Source organism: Tachysurus vachellii, chromosome 4 (genome assembly GCF_030014155.1).
Source record: "Tachysurus vachellii isolate PV-2020 chromosome 4, HZAU_Pvac_v1, whole genome shotgun sequence".
Classification (NCBI taxonomy): domain Eukaryota; kingdom Metazoa; phylum Chordata; class Actinopteri; order Siluriformes; family Bagridae; genus Tachysurus; species Tachysurus vachellii.
Window position 1 is genome coordinate 9,972,813 of NC_083463.1, and position 14,435 is coordinate 9,987,247.

General features: G+C 41.7%; 1 protein-coding gene across 5 annotated transcripts in view; it reads right to left on the reverse strand.

Annotated features, from left to right (window-relative positions):
- The window catches only part of wwc3 (WWC family member 3), a 58,596-nt gene that overhangs the window by 22,606 nt on the left and 21,555 nt on the right, over window positions 1–14,435 (reverse strand). For all 5 annotated transcript variants that reach the window (XM_060867637.1, XM_060867635.1, XM_060867636.1 and 2 more), the window contains exons 2-5: window positions 12,356–12,465; window positions 10,556–10,759; window positions 8,623–8,699; window positions 7,764–7,843 (exon numbers count right to left, since the gene is read on the reverse strand). In XM_060867637.1, coding sequence (XP_060723620.1) covers window positions 7,764–7,843; window positions 8,623–8,699; window positions 10,556–10,759; window positions 12,356–12,465 — 471 coding nt within the window. The remainder of the gene's footprint in view (window positions 1–7,763; window positions 7,844–8,622; window positions 8,700–10,555; window positions 10,760–12,355; window positions 12,466–14,435) is intronic.

Sequence of the window (14,435 nt, forward strand, 5' to 3'; positions counted from 1 at the left end):
GGTTCAGAAAAAGAAACAAGAATAATTGAAAAAAAAAAAACGAGACAAATTTCAGCAAAAAACATCATCAGGAAACGTCACTGGCAACCGAAAACACATGATCGCTGTCCGGAAATGCTGACTTCTCAGTTCACAATGCAGAGCTCAGTTCACATCTGTTCACACACACATGCACACTGTGATCATTTTATTAAACATTAATCATTATAGTAAGAGTATACCTGGAGGATAGCGATATTTGTTTAACATTTGATCCTTTTACCTATTATCACACTGCCAAACACACACACAGCCACAGTCCCACACACAGTCCCACACACAGTCCCACACACAGTCCCACACACAGTCCCACACACAGTCCCACACACAGTCCAACACACAGTCCAACACACAGTCCAACACACAGTCCCACACACAGTCCAACACACAGTCCAACACACAGTCCAACACACCCCTTCAATACCCATTCGTTGATTTTCTCAGAAGGTCAAATTTCCTTGGACAGGTTATGGCAGAAACAGCAATGCACTTAACCCTTATATCGTGTTTTTTCATATCAATTATTTAAAGCTGTATTTTAAATAATCACCATATTAAAGAGAAAAAAATGGATCAGATGAGAACAGTCACAGAGAGACTGGTCTTCTACATTAGCTGCTGTCTGGCAGTGTTCCAAGCTCCTGCCACGTGCTCCTTCCTGCAGTCACCTTCCTCCAGCATCAGGTACTCACTACCTCCTCCTCCTCACTCTCCACACACAAGCAGGCCTTTGTTCCACCTCAAACCTGCAGCTTCCATGGGCAGCCCTGCCCGGTCTGCTCCACATCTCCGTCTGCCCAGCACTAAGTGCCCCACCCTCAACACACACACGATTCATTACACTACCTTTACACCAAGATCCCACACAGAGCCGTGTGCTCCAATGCTTCATCTCCTCTTCCTTGTGTTGTACCGCATGTTTATTTTTAATTGCCTTAAGTCTTGCTCTGCTACCCAGTACATACTTTTCTATTAAAATGTACTACATCTGTTTGTGTTTTGTCTTTGTACTGTTTAATGTGTGCTTGTATATTATCCTGCAGGTTTAAGGCAAAACACACAACAGAGTGAAGTTGATTATTTTCCAATTAATAAATAACATCCACAAAACTAGTGAGTTCCTGTTATCACTTGGCAGGAAACCGCAAAGCACAAAGTTTGAATTCTGAAAACTGTCACATTTCGGGAATAGTAAAGGACCAGCTTTACTTCGAACTGCTCCAAAAATGATAAATCAAGTTAATTTATTTAAATATCTTTTTATAGAAAATATCAACAATCTCATACTACGCTTGTTATTACCTTCTGACCAATCCCACTTACCTATTTATTTATTTTAAAATGCGCTCACTGAATCATGGTGAAATGCATCCTCACGCCGTCTAGCCACTTCTGACTCACCACCTATTCTGTTGCTTCTGCTGTCATGCGGATGCTCTGGTTAAGTCAGTCGACTCATTACAGCCCTGACTTACAGACCCAGATGCTCTCATTAGGAAGGAAACAAGTCTGTCTGTCACATTAGACTCAAACCACAGCTGAGGGGGAAAAACTGTACAACATCCAGGACCTGATTAGATATACAAAGCGTCTGTCCATGTTTCTTTCTGTAAATAACCGTACGAATTTAATTTTGGATTCAGTTCATACAAGTCAAATAAGTTCATGACTATAAGTAAGAGATAAATCCCAACAGAACACATTATATTAGAACAATAATATGTTAATGCTATTTACAGTTAATTCTGTTACAACAGAACATACACAATGTTTTATTTCTTTTGAGCAAAATGCTGTGCCTTTTAACCATTTATAGTTACATTTAATATTATTTTATAACAGCAATTATTTTATATTTTATAACAGCAAGTTACCCGAAACCCACAAAGGTTTCACCCACAGAGGAAAACCTGCTGACTGTTCGAAACACTTTTCTGACACTGGTCCATAAATGTTAGTGTGTATATATGTGTATATATGTGTATATATATATATATATATATATATATATATATATATATATATATATATATATATATATATATATATACACACACACGCTATATATGTATATATGTCCGCTCTTACGAAGTGTCTCCATATACTCAAACACACACACACACGACAAAGCGTAAAAAATATAATAAAATAAAAAATATAATATAATATATAAAAATATAATATAAAAAATATAATATATATAATTAGCACAACCACTGCAGAACCACAGACAGACCCTCGTCCTAAATAAAATCAGAGCAGGGATGGCAGCTCCATTCTGGAAGCCTCTTGAGTTGGGTTCTATCTAAGAGATAAGCGTGCTCACAGGGACGCAGGAAATAGTTAGGAATTTGCTGCCTGATAGCTCTGTTTTTCAAACTACACTTTTCAGCCCTTCTACCGCCCTCCTCTCCCTCTCTCTCTCTTGCCTTGACTCTCTCCTCTCCACTGGTGCATCCTCTTCCTGAGGTGGAGTCTCCTTTTCCAGAACACCATGTCACACACACAAATACACATTTGTTTTTGCCCCATTTCAGGACATAACACATTTTTAAGGTATACTATATTCTATATACGGTATAAATACAATACAAAATGTTTTCTACTTAAAAAACGTTTTTCTCTTTCAAATTTGATGGAATTATGCCAACAGTACATCTTTTATTTATTTATGTTTTCTTAATGTGGTCATCATCTTGCTGGGTACCTGTTTTTGTCTGGTTTTTCAACACAGTCAGGTCCTGACAGCTCAAAAAAAGAAATTCATTAATTAAAAAAAGAGGTGAAAAAAGGACACGTTTGTCATGCAATCCCTGTGAGATTAACCATAGCAACCATAAGAGTATTTTTTTAAATGAAAGCTTTTTCCCCCCTCGTGAAGACCAGCCAAATGTCTCCACAGTGTCAAACTGTCAGACATTCCTACCCCTGTGGTGACATCTGGTCCCCACTAACATATAAAAATGTCGCTGTCCCACACCCACTCACTTACACACTCACTCACCCACACACTCTCACCCTCAGACACACACACACTCTCACCCTCAGACACACACACACTCTCACCCTCAGACACACACACACTCTCAGACACACACACACACTCTCAGACACACACACACTCTCAGACACACACACACACTCTCAGACACACACACACACTCTCAGACACACACACACACACTCTCAGACACACACACACACACACACACACACACACACTCTCAGACACACACACACACTCTCAGACACACACACACACACTCTCAGACACACACACACACTCTCAGACACACACACACACACTCTCAGACACACACACACTCTCAGACACACACACACTCTCAGACACACACACACACACACACTCTCAGACACACACTCTCAGACACACACACACACACTCTCAGACACACACTCAGACACACACACACACACACACACTCTCAGACACACACACACACACACACACACACACACACACACACACACACTCTCAGACACACACACACACACACTCTCAGACACACACACACACACACACACACACTCTCAGACACACACACACACACTCTCAGACACACACACACACACACTCTCAGACACACACACACACACACTCTCAGACACACACACACACACACTCTCAGACACACACACACACACACACACACACTCTCAGACACACACACACACACTCTCAGACACACACACACACACACTCTCAGACACACACACACACTCTCAGACACACACACACACACACACACACTCTCAGACACACACACACACACACACTCTCAGACACACACACACACACACTCTCAGACACACACACACACTCTCAGACACACACACATACACACTCTCAGACACACACACACACACTCTCAGACACACACACACACACTCTCAGACACACACACACACACACACACACTCTCAGACACACACACACACACTCTCAGACACACACACACACTCTCAGACACACACACACACACACACACTCTCAGACACACACACACACACTCTCAGACACACACACACACACACTCTCAGACACACACACACACACACACTCTCAGACACACACACACACACACTCTCAGACACACACACACACACTCTCAGACACACACACACACACTCTCAGACACACACACACACACACTCTCAGACACACACACACACACTCTCAGACACACACACACACACACACTCAGACACACACACACACACACACACTCTCAGACACACACACACACACACTCTCAGACACACACACACACACACACACTCTCAGACACACACACACACACACACACACTCTCAGACACACACACACACACTCAGACACACACACACACACACACACTCAGACACACACACACACACTCTCAGACACACACACACACACTCTCAGACACACACACACACACACTCTCAGACACACACACTCTCAGACACACACACACACACTCTCAGACACACACACACACACACACACACACTCAGACACACACACACACACACTCAGACACACACACACACACACACTCAGACACACACACACACACACACTCTCAGACACACACACACACACACACTCTCAGACACACACACACACACACACACACTCTCAGACACACACACACACACACTCTCAGACACACACACACACACACACACACTCAGACACACACACACACTGTAAACACCACCAAAACCGATGAGACGTGAGGGTTTAAGCAGGCCCTGTCCACTGCTGCTATTTTAAGAATGCTCCACTATGAGGTAAATGTCGCTCCTTCTGCTTCACTGAACTGAATAATACACACAATTACATAATTTACTCACTCTAAATTGCACTGTCCATAAAAACAAGTCAAAATTTTATTGTCGGTAGTATGAGTGTGAGGGAAAATTAGCAAGTACATTGTTGCATTGCTTGGGCTCCAAGATCGTGTGCTATCAACACACAGCATTTCGGGCTCACGATGTAAACAGTTCCACATTTAGCCCTATTAGTTTCTGGGATCCTAGTATACTGTGGTTTCTATATGGAAAGTGGTGGTGTTCTACAATGTAAAGGTGGTCAGCTGGCACAACAGAGGAATGGAGCAGCTTTTTAGGTTTGCTGAATGCATTGGCTGCTATATTCAAAAAAAATGTACAAAGAAAACCGGTACACATCTCTTCAAAACCTGCTAGCTTAACCCAGTTTAACCCGAATTTGACGCATAGTTAATGCTAAATCAAAGATGTGCTGCTTTATCTTTAACACTGCAGATGGCAGCTAACTGTGTAACAATGTATAGTGAATAGGTTATTTAAGTGCATTAATGCACATACAAATGAAAGAAGAAAAATAATAATAATAATAAATAAATAAATATATATACGCACACACATATTATATGTATATCTACACATACACACACACGACTCGTTGTTGCCCTAGACATTCTCATCTTAAAAAACATCTGATGTAGCATGTTGTGTTTGTCATAAAGTCAGCAAGTTTCAGCTATCAGCTGTTTTCTCTCACTGCACTGCACATAAACCGTGTGTGTCAGGCTAGCTTATTTATTCAGATATATACATGATGTTTGCTTTGCATTGCACTTTATGTTGCACATTAATGTTTCAGACCAGTAATAGTTCAGAAAAGCAGAGCATAGTGTAAAGAAACAGGTAGTACGATTCAGAACAAACATCCTGCACTATAGTTAAAGCACTGAATTGTATGGAACCACAGTGCTGTATGAATACACACCGATCAGTTACAGCATTAAAACCGCATGCCTAATATTGTGTCAGTCCTCACTGTTCTGCCAAACCTGCTCTGACCTGGCAAGACATGGACTCCTTAAGATCGCTGAAGGTGTGTTGTGGTATCTGGCACCAAGATGTTAACAGCAAATCCTGCAAGTTGTGGGGCCTCCCTGTTTTGGCCTTGATCGTCCAGCACATCTCAATCTGACTGAGATCTGGGAAATTTTGAGGCCATGTCCACACCGCAGACACTGTCATTTTCCTCAAACCACTTGTTTTGCTGTGTGACAGAGCGCATCCTGCTGAATGAGGCCATTGTCATTAGGGAATACTGTTGCCATTAAGGGGTGTACTTGGGCTGCAGTAACATTTAGGTAGGTAGTGTAGTAACATCCAAATGAATGCCAGACTGTAATGTTTCCCAACAGAGAATATGGTACACGGAGTACTGGAAACATCAGACAAAGTTTTGGTGATATTCTTACCCAATTGTCTATCCATCACAACTTGGCCCTCAGTTACTCAGATCCTCTCACATGCAGATTTCAACTTTAAGAACTGACTGCTCACTTGCTGCCTAATGAATCCCACCCCTTGATAGATAATCCATGTTATTCCCTTTACCACACGAGTGGTTTTAATATTATGGCTAATATTGTTAAATAAAAACACTTTGGAAAAGTCAACAGGTTTGTGCCCTATTTGTCTGCCCAGACACAATCATCTTATCCACAACTAGTCAGGATTCTAGCCCTGCTGTGGTTTTAAATTCAGCTCCCTTCCTTGTGTCTATTGATGTGTAGTTGTTGCTTTCCTTGCTTGTTGTTTTCTGTTGCTGCCTGACAGCTTCCCTTCTATCCCACCCGGAGTGTATGGTCATAAACATGCCACTGAAATGTCAATGGGATTCGTTATCTTGGCTGTTGTTATGACAACCTGTGCCCCAAATTGCATCCTATTCTGAAGTACATATTTTAGATGGGTTTGCATATGAAAGCAATGTAATATAAACAATACACTAAAACAGAATAGCATTTGGGGCAGCTTTAGTTTGTTCAGTCTGCCGCTGACGTTGCGTCACATTTTGTTACAATGCCTCCACTGTTTTGACTGTTATTGCGCCATGTGAATGAGTAGCAGTAATTTCCAACGAGACTCAAGCTCAACATACCGAATCAGAGCAGAACAATGTGCCTACACAAAAAAAAGCTTTTTTCTGTGCAGGCATACTCTGTAAAATCAAACACAGCTTTGCACTTCACACAATTCACATTCAACAACTCTGATTTTCAGTGATTTTAAGGGTCACAGTTCCTTAACACAACGTCTCCGTGAAGTGTCTCATTGGAAAGTCCAATAGATGATCTATGTAGCTGAAAACTACACAAAAGAATGCAAGCGCTGGAGTGACTTTAGATGTCAGTTTGAAATCTCAGGCCAGAGAGCCACTACTGGGTTTCTGAAAGTGCCTCTCAGTTTTGTTTTGTTTTTTTAAAACAGTACGGGGTGGACATAACTAGCAGACCGAGCACCCAGGACAGGATGAGTGCATGTCTGAAGGAAAAGTGCATTATAAATTATAGTAAACAGCTTGACATATTTAATTCCATTACCTTCTACTTTTTACCCAAGTCAGTGAGGTTTCCAGACAACCAAACCATGGACTAGCTGATTAAGCATGACCAGCCCTTAAATCAGACACCAGCATTCATCAAATAAATACAGGTTAATGTACCCAGTCTGAAGCCAGAATGCTTTAATCTTACTAAAGCCAATGTGCCCAGAGACACAATATGTACAGGAACACTAACATACAACGTAGTGCAAATACACTGGAAATTAAAGAAACATTTCAGGGGAAGTTCCAAAGAAAGGGAAGGAGAAATAGTTAAAAGAGGGGTGACTTGTACATCCATTCCTCATGCATGTGTATGTGAAAAACTTACTCTTGTAGCGTCTCTACTCCCATTTCCTTGAATTGTAGCTCCTGTCTCATCTGGGCCAGCTCCTGCTTGAGCCTAGAAAGCTGGAATTAAACAAACACACATTATATATTTTTATATATATATATATATATATATATATATATATATATATATATATATATATATATTTTATACACACACCCACACACACATAAAACACAGAGAGAGAGAGAGAGAGAGAGAGAGAGAGAGAGAGAGAGAGAGAGAGAGAGAGAGAGAGAGAGAGAGAAGGGGGGGGTGCACACACAAACTGGAATAATTTTACACAAATACACACATTTGAGACTTCTGTCATTAAGGTGGGGGGGATCTTAGGAAGCAGAGTCATCACTAAGCAGAAAGGTCTCACACCAACACCCCTAACACACACACACACACACAGGAAGAGGAAGCGGCCCTGCCCACACATACACACCCTCAAAAACACATTCCAGCAGTACCCTAGCTATCCAATGTGAGCGCTGCCTCTGCAGAGATCTTCAGGATAAATATTTCAGCAGTAAAGTAAGAAGGAAGTGCTACAAGCTAAACGGTACTCAAAGAGTCACTATATATTTGTGATACATGCAATAACTTCAATCACAATTTTGATGAGGACTAACCAGTCACAAAACACAGACAACACACAAAAAACACACAGCCAAATACAAACTTGGCACACAAACAACACCCCTCCACACACAGATTATAGATATATATACGCACACACACATACACACACATATATGGCAAACACACACAAAAGGCCCCAATCTCTTCCCAAACAGGCCCCTTCTAGGGGTGACGTCTGAGCCATTGTTCTCTGAGGAGAATGACTTACCCGCTCACGCCTACAGGCGATTTCCGCTTTAATTTGGTCAGGGTCATATTTTGCATTTGAAGACGAGCCAGAGTGTGCTGCAAAAACACAGAAAAAGTAAGACAGTAAAACAGACCGACAGGATGAGCATGAGAACATATAGGAAGCAAGGTAAAGCACTGAAATTCAACTCCATTCTGCTCTGGCTGTCCCCCAAATGCAGAAAGAAGAAAGCAGGGTGATAGTGTCCTGTGATTCAAGAGCGTTTGTGCTCATTTTCTTCTTTCCCTCCATATGCATTTATCTCTGACAGTTGCAGTGTGGAAGTGCATTCCTGACATACCCCTGAAATCCAATCAAGCATCAACAATAATCAAAAACCTTGGGATTATTTCCTGATAAGCTTTTGATTACAAGAAGTTGGTACGTCTGTACTGTAATGCGGGATGTATGCAAAACAAATGATTTCATTCTCTCACCATCTTTCCATGCTGTCAAGTGAAAGATCATACAAGAGGTCTTTTTGCTTGTTTGTCTGTCTAAAGTAAGCCGTAAAACAACTGGGCTGTTAAAGGAAAATAATCAAGTAATCGTAAAATAATCCAGCTGTCAACACCTGTTGTCTTGATTATTTTTCTCTAAGACAACACTTCCTGAAAGGACACATTCTGAGTACGCCACAGGAATCTGCCAAAGCTAATAACGACGTATTATTAAACGCCACATCATACCTTTTATCCAATTACAGTTACAATTAATGTTGCGAAATGCCCATGAATCACACTAGTACCTGTTATTACATACACTTTGACTGCTAAGGCATTACCATAGCGACAATAACAATAGAATGAGCGCATGAATGTGGGCCTGTGATTTGCCTCGAAGCAGACGCTACCGTTATAGAAAATTAATCAGCACCTTCTCACTAAGCGGATTTAAGCTTTCAATGGTGCAACGGAAGAAATTTGTTTGTCAAATGAGGCTGGTCGAGACGGACGCCTTCAGAGCTGCATAACAAATAACACAACTGGCTAAATGAGTCTCCTAATCTGTGTTCTAAATGCAGCTTAAGTTTATTTACACCTGCACTTTTATTTTGGATCATCTCTAATCCAGATACAAGTCTGATACTCAGGAAGAATAAAAAGATCAAGTGAAAATGGGGCCAATCGAATATCCGAGGGGTTAAAAAAAAAAAAAAAAACCTGGTGAAAATGAACTTTTCTGCAGTAGAATTGCAACACGGAGGAATACAACATGGCTCAGTTTAGCTGTATGATAGATAGCAACCTTAGGAATCCTGAATCATTATGCATTTGGAAAAAAGGCTTTATATAATGAATGAGTGCAATAACCCTGTTTGGCTCTTAACTGAGAGAATAACCATTAATAATTTATTAAATATGAAATGTTTATCAGTTTATCTCTACTCTGGACCTTCACTGCTACAGAAATCAGTAAAACAGCTGAGTCTAAAACATATGTAACGAGGAAATTGCAAATAACCCAAAAGGTAAATTTATCACTTCAGATTAAAAAAAAAAATGCACTTAAACACAAAAAAGTGTGTATTACATCTAACTTCATATAAAACGCTTAACACTCATAGATTCAGTTAGAAAATGAAGGAATGTAGGGCAAACTGGTGAATGAAAAAAAAAGGCAAGGGTAAATGGGTAAGAGAAAGAGAAAGAGGAGGAGGAGGAGGAGGGGAAGGAAGGAAGAGGAAAAGGAGTGAGAAAGAAAGAGAGGAAGGGAGGAGGTCAGAGAAGCTGAGATGAGGAAACGGACAGGATCTACCAGTCAATGAGTTATAGGGCACTTAAATTAAAACGCCCACAGTACAACTGCCTCGTGTGTGTGCGCGTGTGTGTGTGTGTGTGTGTGTGTGTGTGTGTGTGTGTGTGTGTGTGTGTGTGTGTGTGTGTGTGAGAGAGAGAGAAAGAGCTCTCACAGCTGGTGACAGAGCGGTTGTCGTCCTGGCTAAGTTGGTTGAAGAGCTGCATCTCCTGCTGCGCCAGCTCCAGTCTCTGCTGCTTGATCAGGTACATCTCCTTCTTGGCATTGAGGGCCTCCTGTGCCACCACCAGATACTCCTTCAGCATTCGCTCCTGCTCCTGGCGCCATTGCGTCCGTGGGTTCTCTATCTGCGTAGTTTCTACGAGAACAGCAGCATTGGAATTCATCTGAGAATCATGAACACGCTTCAAAGTTGCAAGTTATGTTACCCAGATCCTGTATAATGCCTGGGTATTGACTGATTAGTACATAAATCATGTTCCCTCAGGTCCAGTCTATAGCTCACACACTCATCCCTTTCCCTTTATTCTTTACAGCCTCATTACAGAACTAATGACAAGACTGCCTGAACTATATTCAAATCCCATTTCATAAACACAAAGAAGAAATTTAATTAACCAAGTAAGATTACTCTTAAAGGGAATTTAACAAGGAAAATAGATGCATTAACGTGCACTAATCCAAAACAAAGCAAAGAGAATAAAGGTATAAAAAGGATTAAAAACTAAAACCTTGGTGAATACACTGTATACAACATATAAAGTATATATGAGTAGTAAAATGTGAAAGGGTCTGCATTTGATTGTTTGGGACATCACATTCTACATTTAGATAATGTAGAAGATAGTATAAGATTAGATACCAAATTATGGTACAAGATTAGATACCAGATTATAGTACAAGATTAGATACCAGATTATGGTATAAGATTAGATGCCAGATTATAGTCTAAGATTAGATAACAGATTATAGTATAAGATTAGATAACAGATTATAGTATAAGATTAGATACCAGATTATGGTATAAGATTAGATTACAGATTATAGTCTAACATTAGATAACAGATTATGGTCTAAGATTAGATGACAGATTATAGTCTAAGATTAGATGACAGATTATAGTATAAGATTAGATGACAGATTATAGTATAAGATTAGATGACAGATTATGGTCTAAGATTAGATAACAGATTATAGTATAAAATTAGATAACAGATTATAGTCTAAGATTAGATGACAGATTATAGTATAAGATTAGATGACAGATTATAGTCTAAGATTAGATAACAGATTATGGTATAAGATTAGATAACAGATTATAGTCTAGGATTAGATAACAGATTATAGTCTAAAATTAGATAACAGATTATAGTACAAGATTAGATAATCTTATGGAGGAAAAAAAAGTTAATTAAAGGTTCTTCTTGAAGCACTCAAGAAACACTCGGGATAATTTACAACCCTTACGAGTACATCAAAACACAGCCAAATGCCCTTTCTGTCACAAGATATAAGCAAACAGCTGCAAATAATTACACATCATTTATAATCACACTGTATACACTTTCAAATTCAGTATAAAGATGAATCCTAATAGTGACAATGTTTGTATGTAGCTGAAATACAATTACAACAATTCCTTGTATTTATGTTATTGATGGGTAATGTCAGTATCATGGGCTAAGCTAATTGATATTAATATTGGAATGCTTAATGCCTAAAGTAGTTGAATTGCAAGTTTTCAGGGTTGAGACATTTGAGGCAATGCCATGATGGCTTCCTGCTCTGTCCTTCCTCGTTTGAAACAATGCGGCCTGTAAACGTTTGACCTCAAGTGGACATATGATATTTAATAAGAACTAATAACACACCCATAGAATAATAATGAAGTTTCCAAACTGAAGGGTTTTGTGTGTGTCATGAGGAAAAGGAAGAGTGCAGGAGTTAAACTCACTGTTTATATGGTCGATGTAGTAAACACCAATCTGCTGGTCATACACAACCTCCCAGCCCAGAGGAAGCTCATCACCCACACAGTCGGCAAACGTCAGGGGTTTTGTAATCCTACAGACGAGAGAAAGAGAGAGAGAGGGATATATAAGCATGTTTAAAAGATAGAGTGTACACACATTTTAATAAGCCTCTGCAGACAGACACAAAGGAAAGCTCAGTTAGCTGGTTAAAGTGAATCATTTCTAACTTGATGAAACACAGTCACAACGGAGCCTGCACAAACTTTTCCAGAGCACAAAACATATTTTTAACCCCATGTCACATTTTAACATGTCTACAAATCACAGCCACAATAAAAAATAAAGAAGAGTTTCAGCTGAAAAGGTTAGGCATTAGTGGAACAAAGCTGTACAGGCATCTGAAAAATCTGGAAAATTCCTCGCAATCTCTAATGAATGTATGTTCAGTCTGTTAGCGACTGCTGATCTCTTCACCCACGGGTCAGAAATGGGTGTAATAGACGCTCGGCAGGAAGAGGCTGCCCATAAACACATTCCAGGCAGAACAAAGCAGGTCTCCATCAGAGTAGCTGTGCTGTTACTCGACAGTAAAACCACAGCGCAGTGGCTTGCTGTTCTTCATCCACTGACAGCCTCCTGTTCTGTGTTTCCTGTGTTTGCCCTGGTTTAGATCTATTCAACAGGCAAATCCCATGTGGTAGAGCAGAGAAAATTCAATCAATCAATCAATCAAACAAACAAAGAAATCTGATGATGAGGAATGGTACTGGGCTGAAGAGTTTTGACTATGGCAGGAAAATGCTGAAATGTGTGTTTTCAAGATACAACGAGGCCTGTGGTGATATTACATAATTACCAGACCACACTTATTCTGCTCACTCATCACATTTTACATGTAGATCACAACAAACAAAATGTTAGCAGATAACCTCTAACAGACACCTGAACACACACCCAACCTACCTCCTCCTCACACACCCCGCAACCTCCCTCCTCAACACACACCCCCAACCACCTCCTCAACACACACCCCCTAATCTCCCTCCTCAACACATACCTGCAACCTCCCTCCTCAAGACACCCCCCAACCACCTCCTCAACACACATTTACAGCATTTAGCAGACGCCCTTATCCAGAGCGACTTACATTTTTATCTCATTTTTTTATACAGCTGAGCAATTGAGGATTAAGGGGCTTGCTCAGGGGCCCAGCAGTAGCCCAGTGGCACATCCTCCCACTAACACAACCTCCAACCTCAGCACACACCCCGCAACCTCCCTCCTCAGCACACACCCCGCAACCTCCCTCCTCAGCACAAACCCCGCAACCTCCCTCCTCAGCACAAACCCCGCAACCTCCCTCCTCAACACACACACCCCCCCCAACCTCCCTCCTCAACACACACACCCCCCCCAACCTCCCTCCTCAACACACACACCCCCCCCAACCTCCCTCCTCAACACACACACCCCCCCAACCTCCCTCCTCAACACACACCCCCCCAACCTCCCTCCTCACCACACACCCCCCCAACCTCCCTCCTCATCTCACCCCCCCCCAACCTCCCTCCTCAGCACAAACCCCGCAACCTCCCTCCTCAACACACACCCCCCCAACCTCCCTCCTCAACACACCCCCCCAACCTCCCTCCTCAACACACACCCCCCCAACCTCCCTCATCAACACACACCCCCCCAACCTCCCTCATCAACACACACCCCCCAACCTCCCTCCTCAACACACACACCCCCCCAACCTCCCTCCTCAACTCACACCCCCCCCCAACCTCCCTCCTCAACACACACACCCCCCCAACCTCCCTCCTCAACTCACACACGCCCCCAACCTCCCTCCTCAACACACACCCCAACACACACACACCCAACCTCCCTCCTCAACACCCCCCAACACACACACACCCGCAACCTCCCTCCTCAACACACACACCCCCAACCTCCCTCCTCAACTCACACCCCCCAACCTCCCTCCTCAACACACACACACACCCCCCAACCTCCCTCCTCAACACACACTCCCCAAACCTCCCTCCTCAACACACA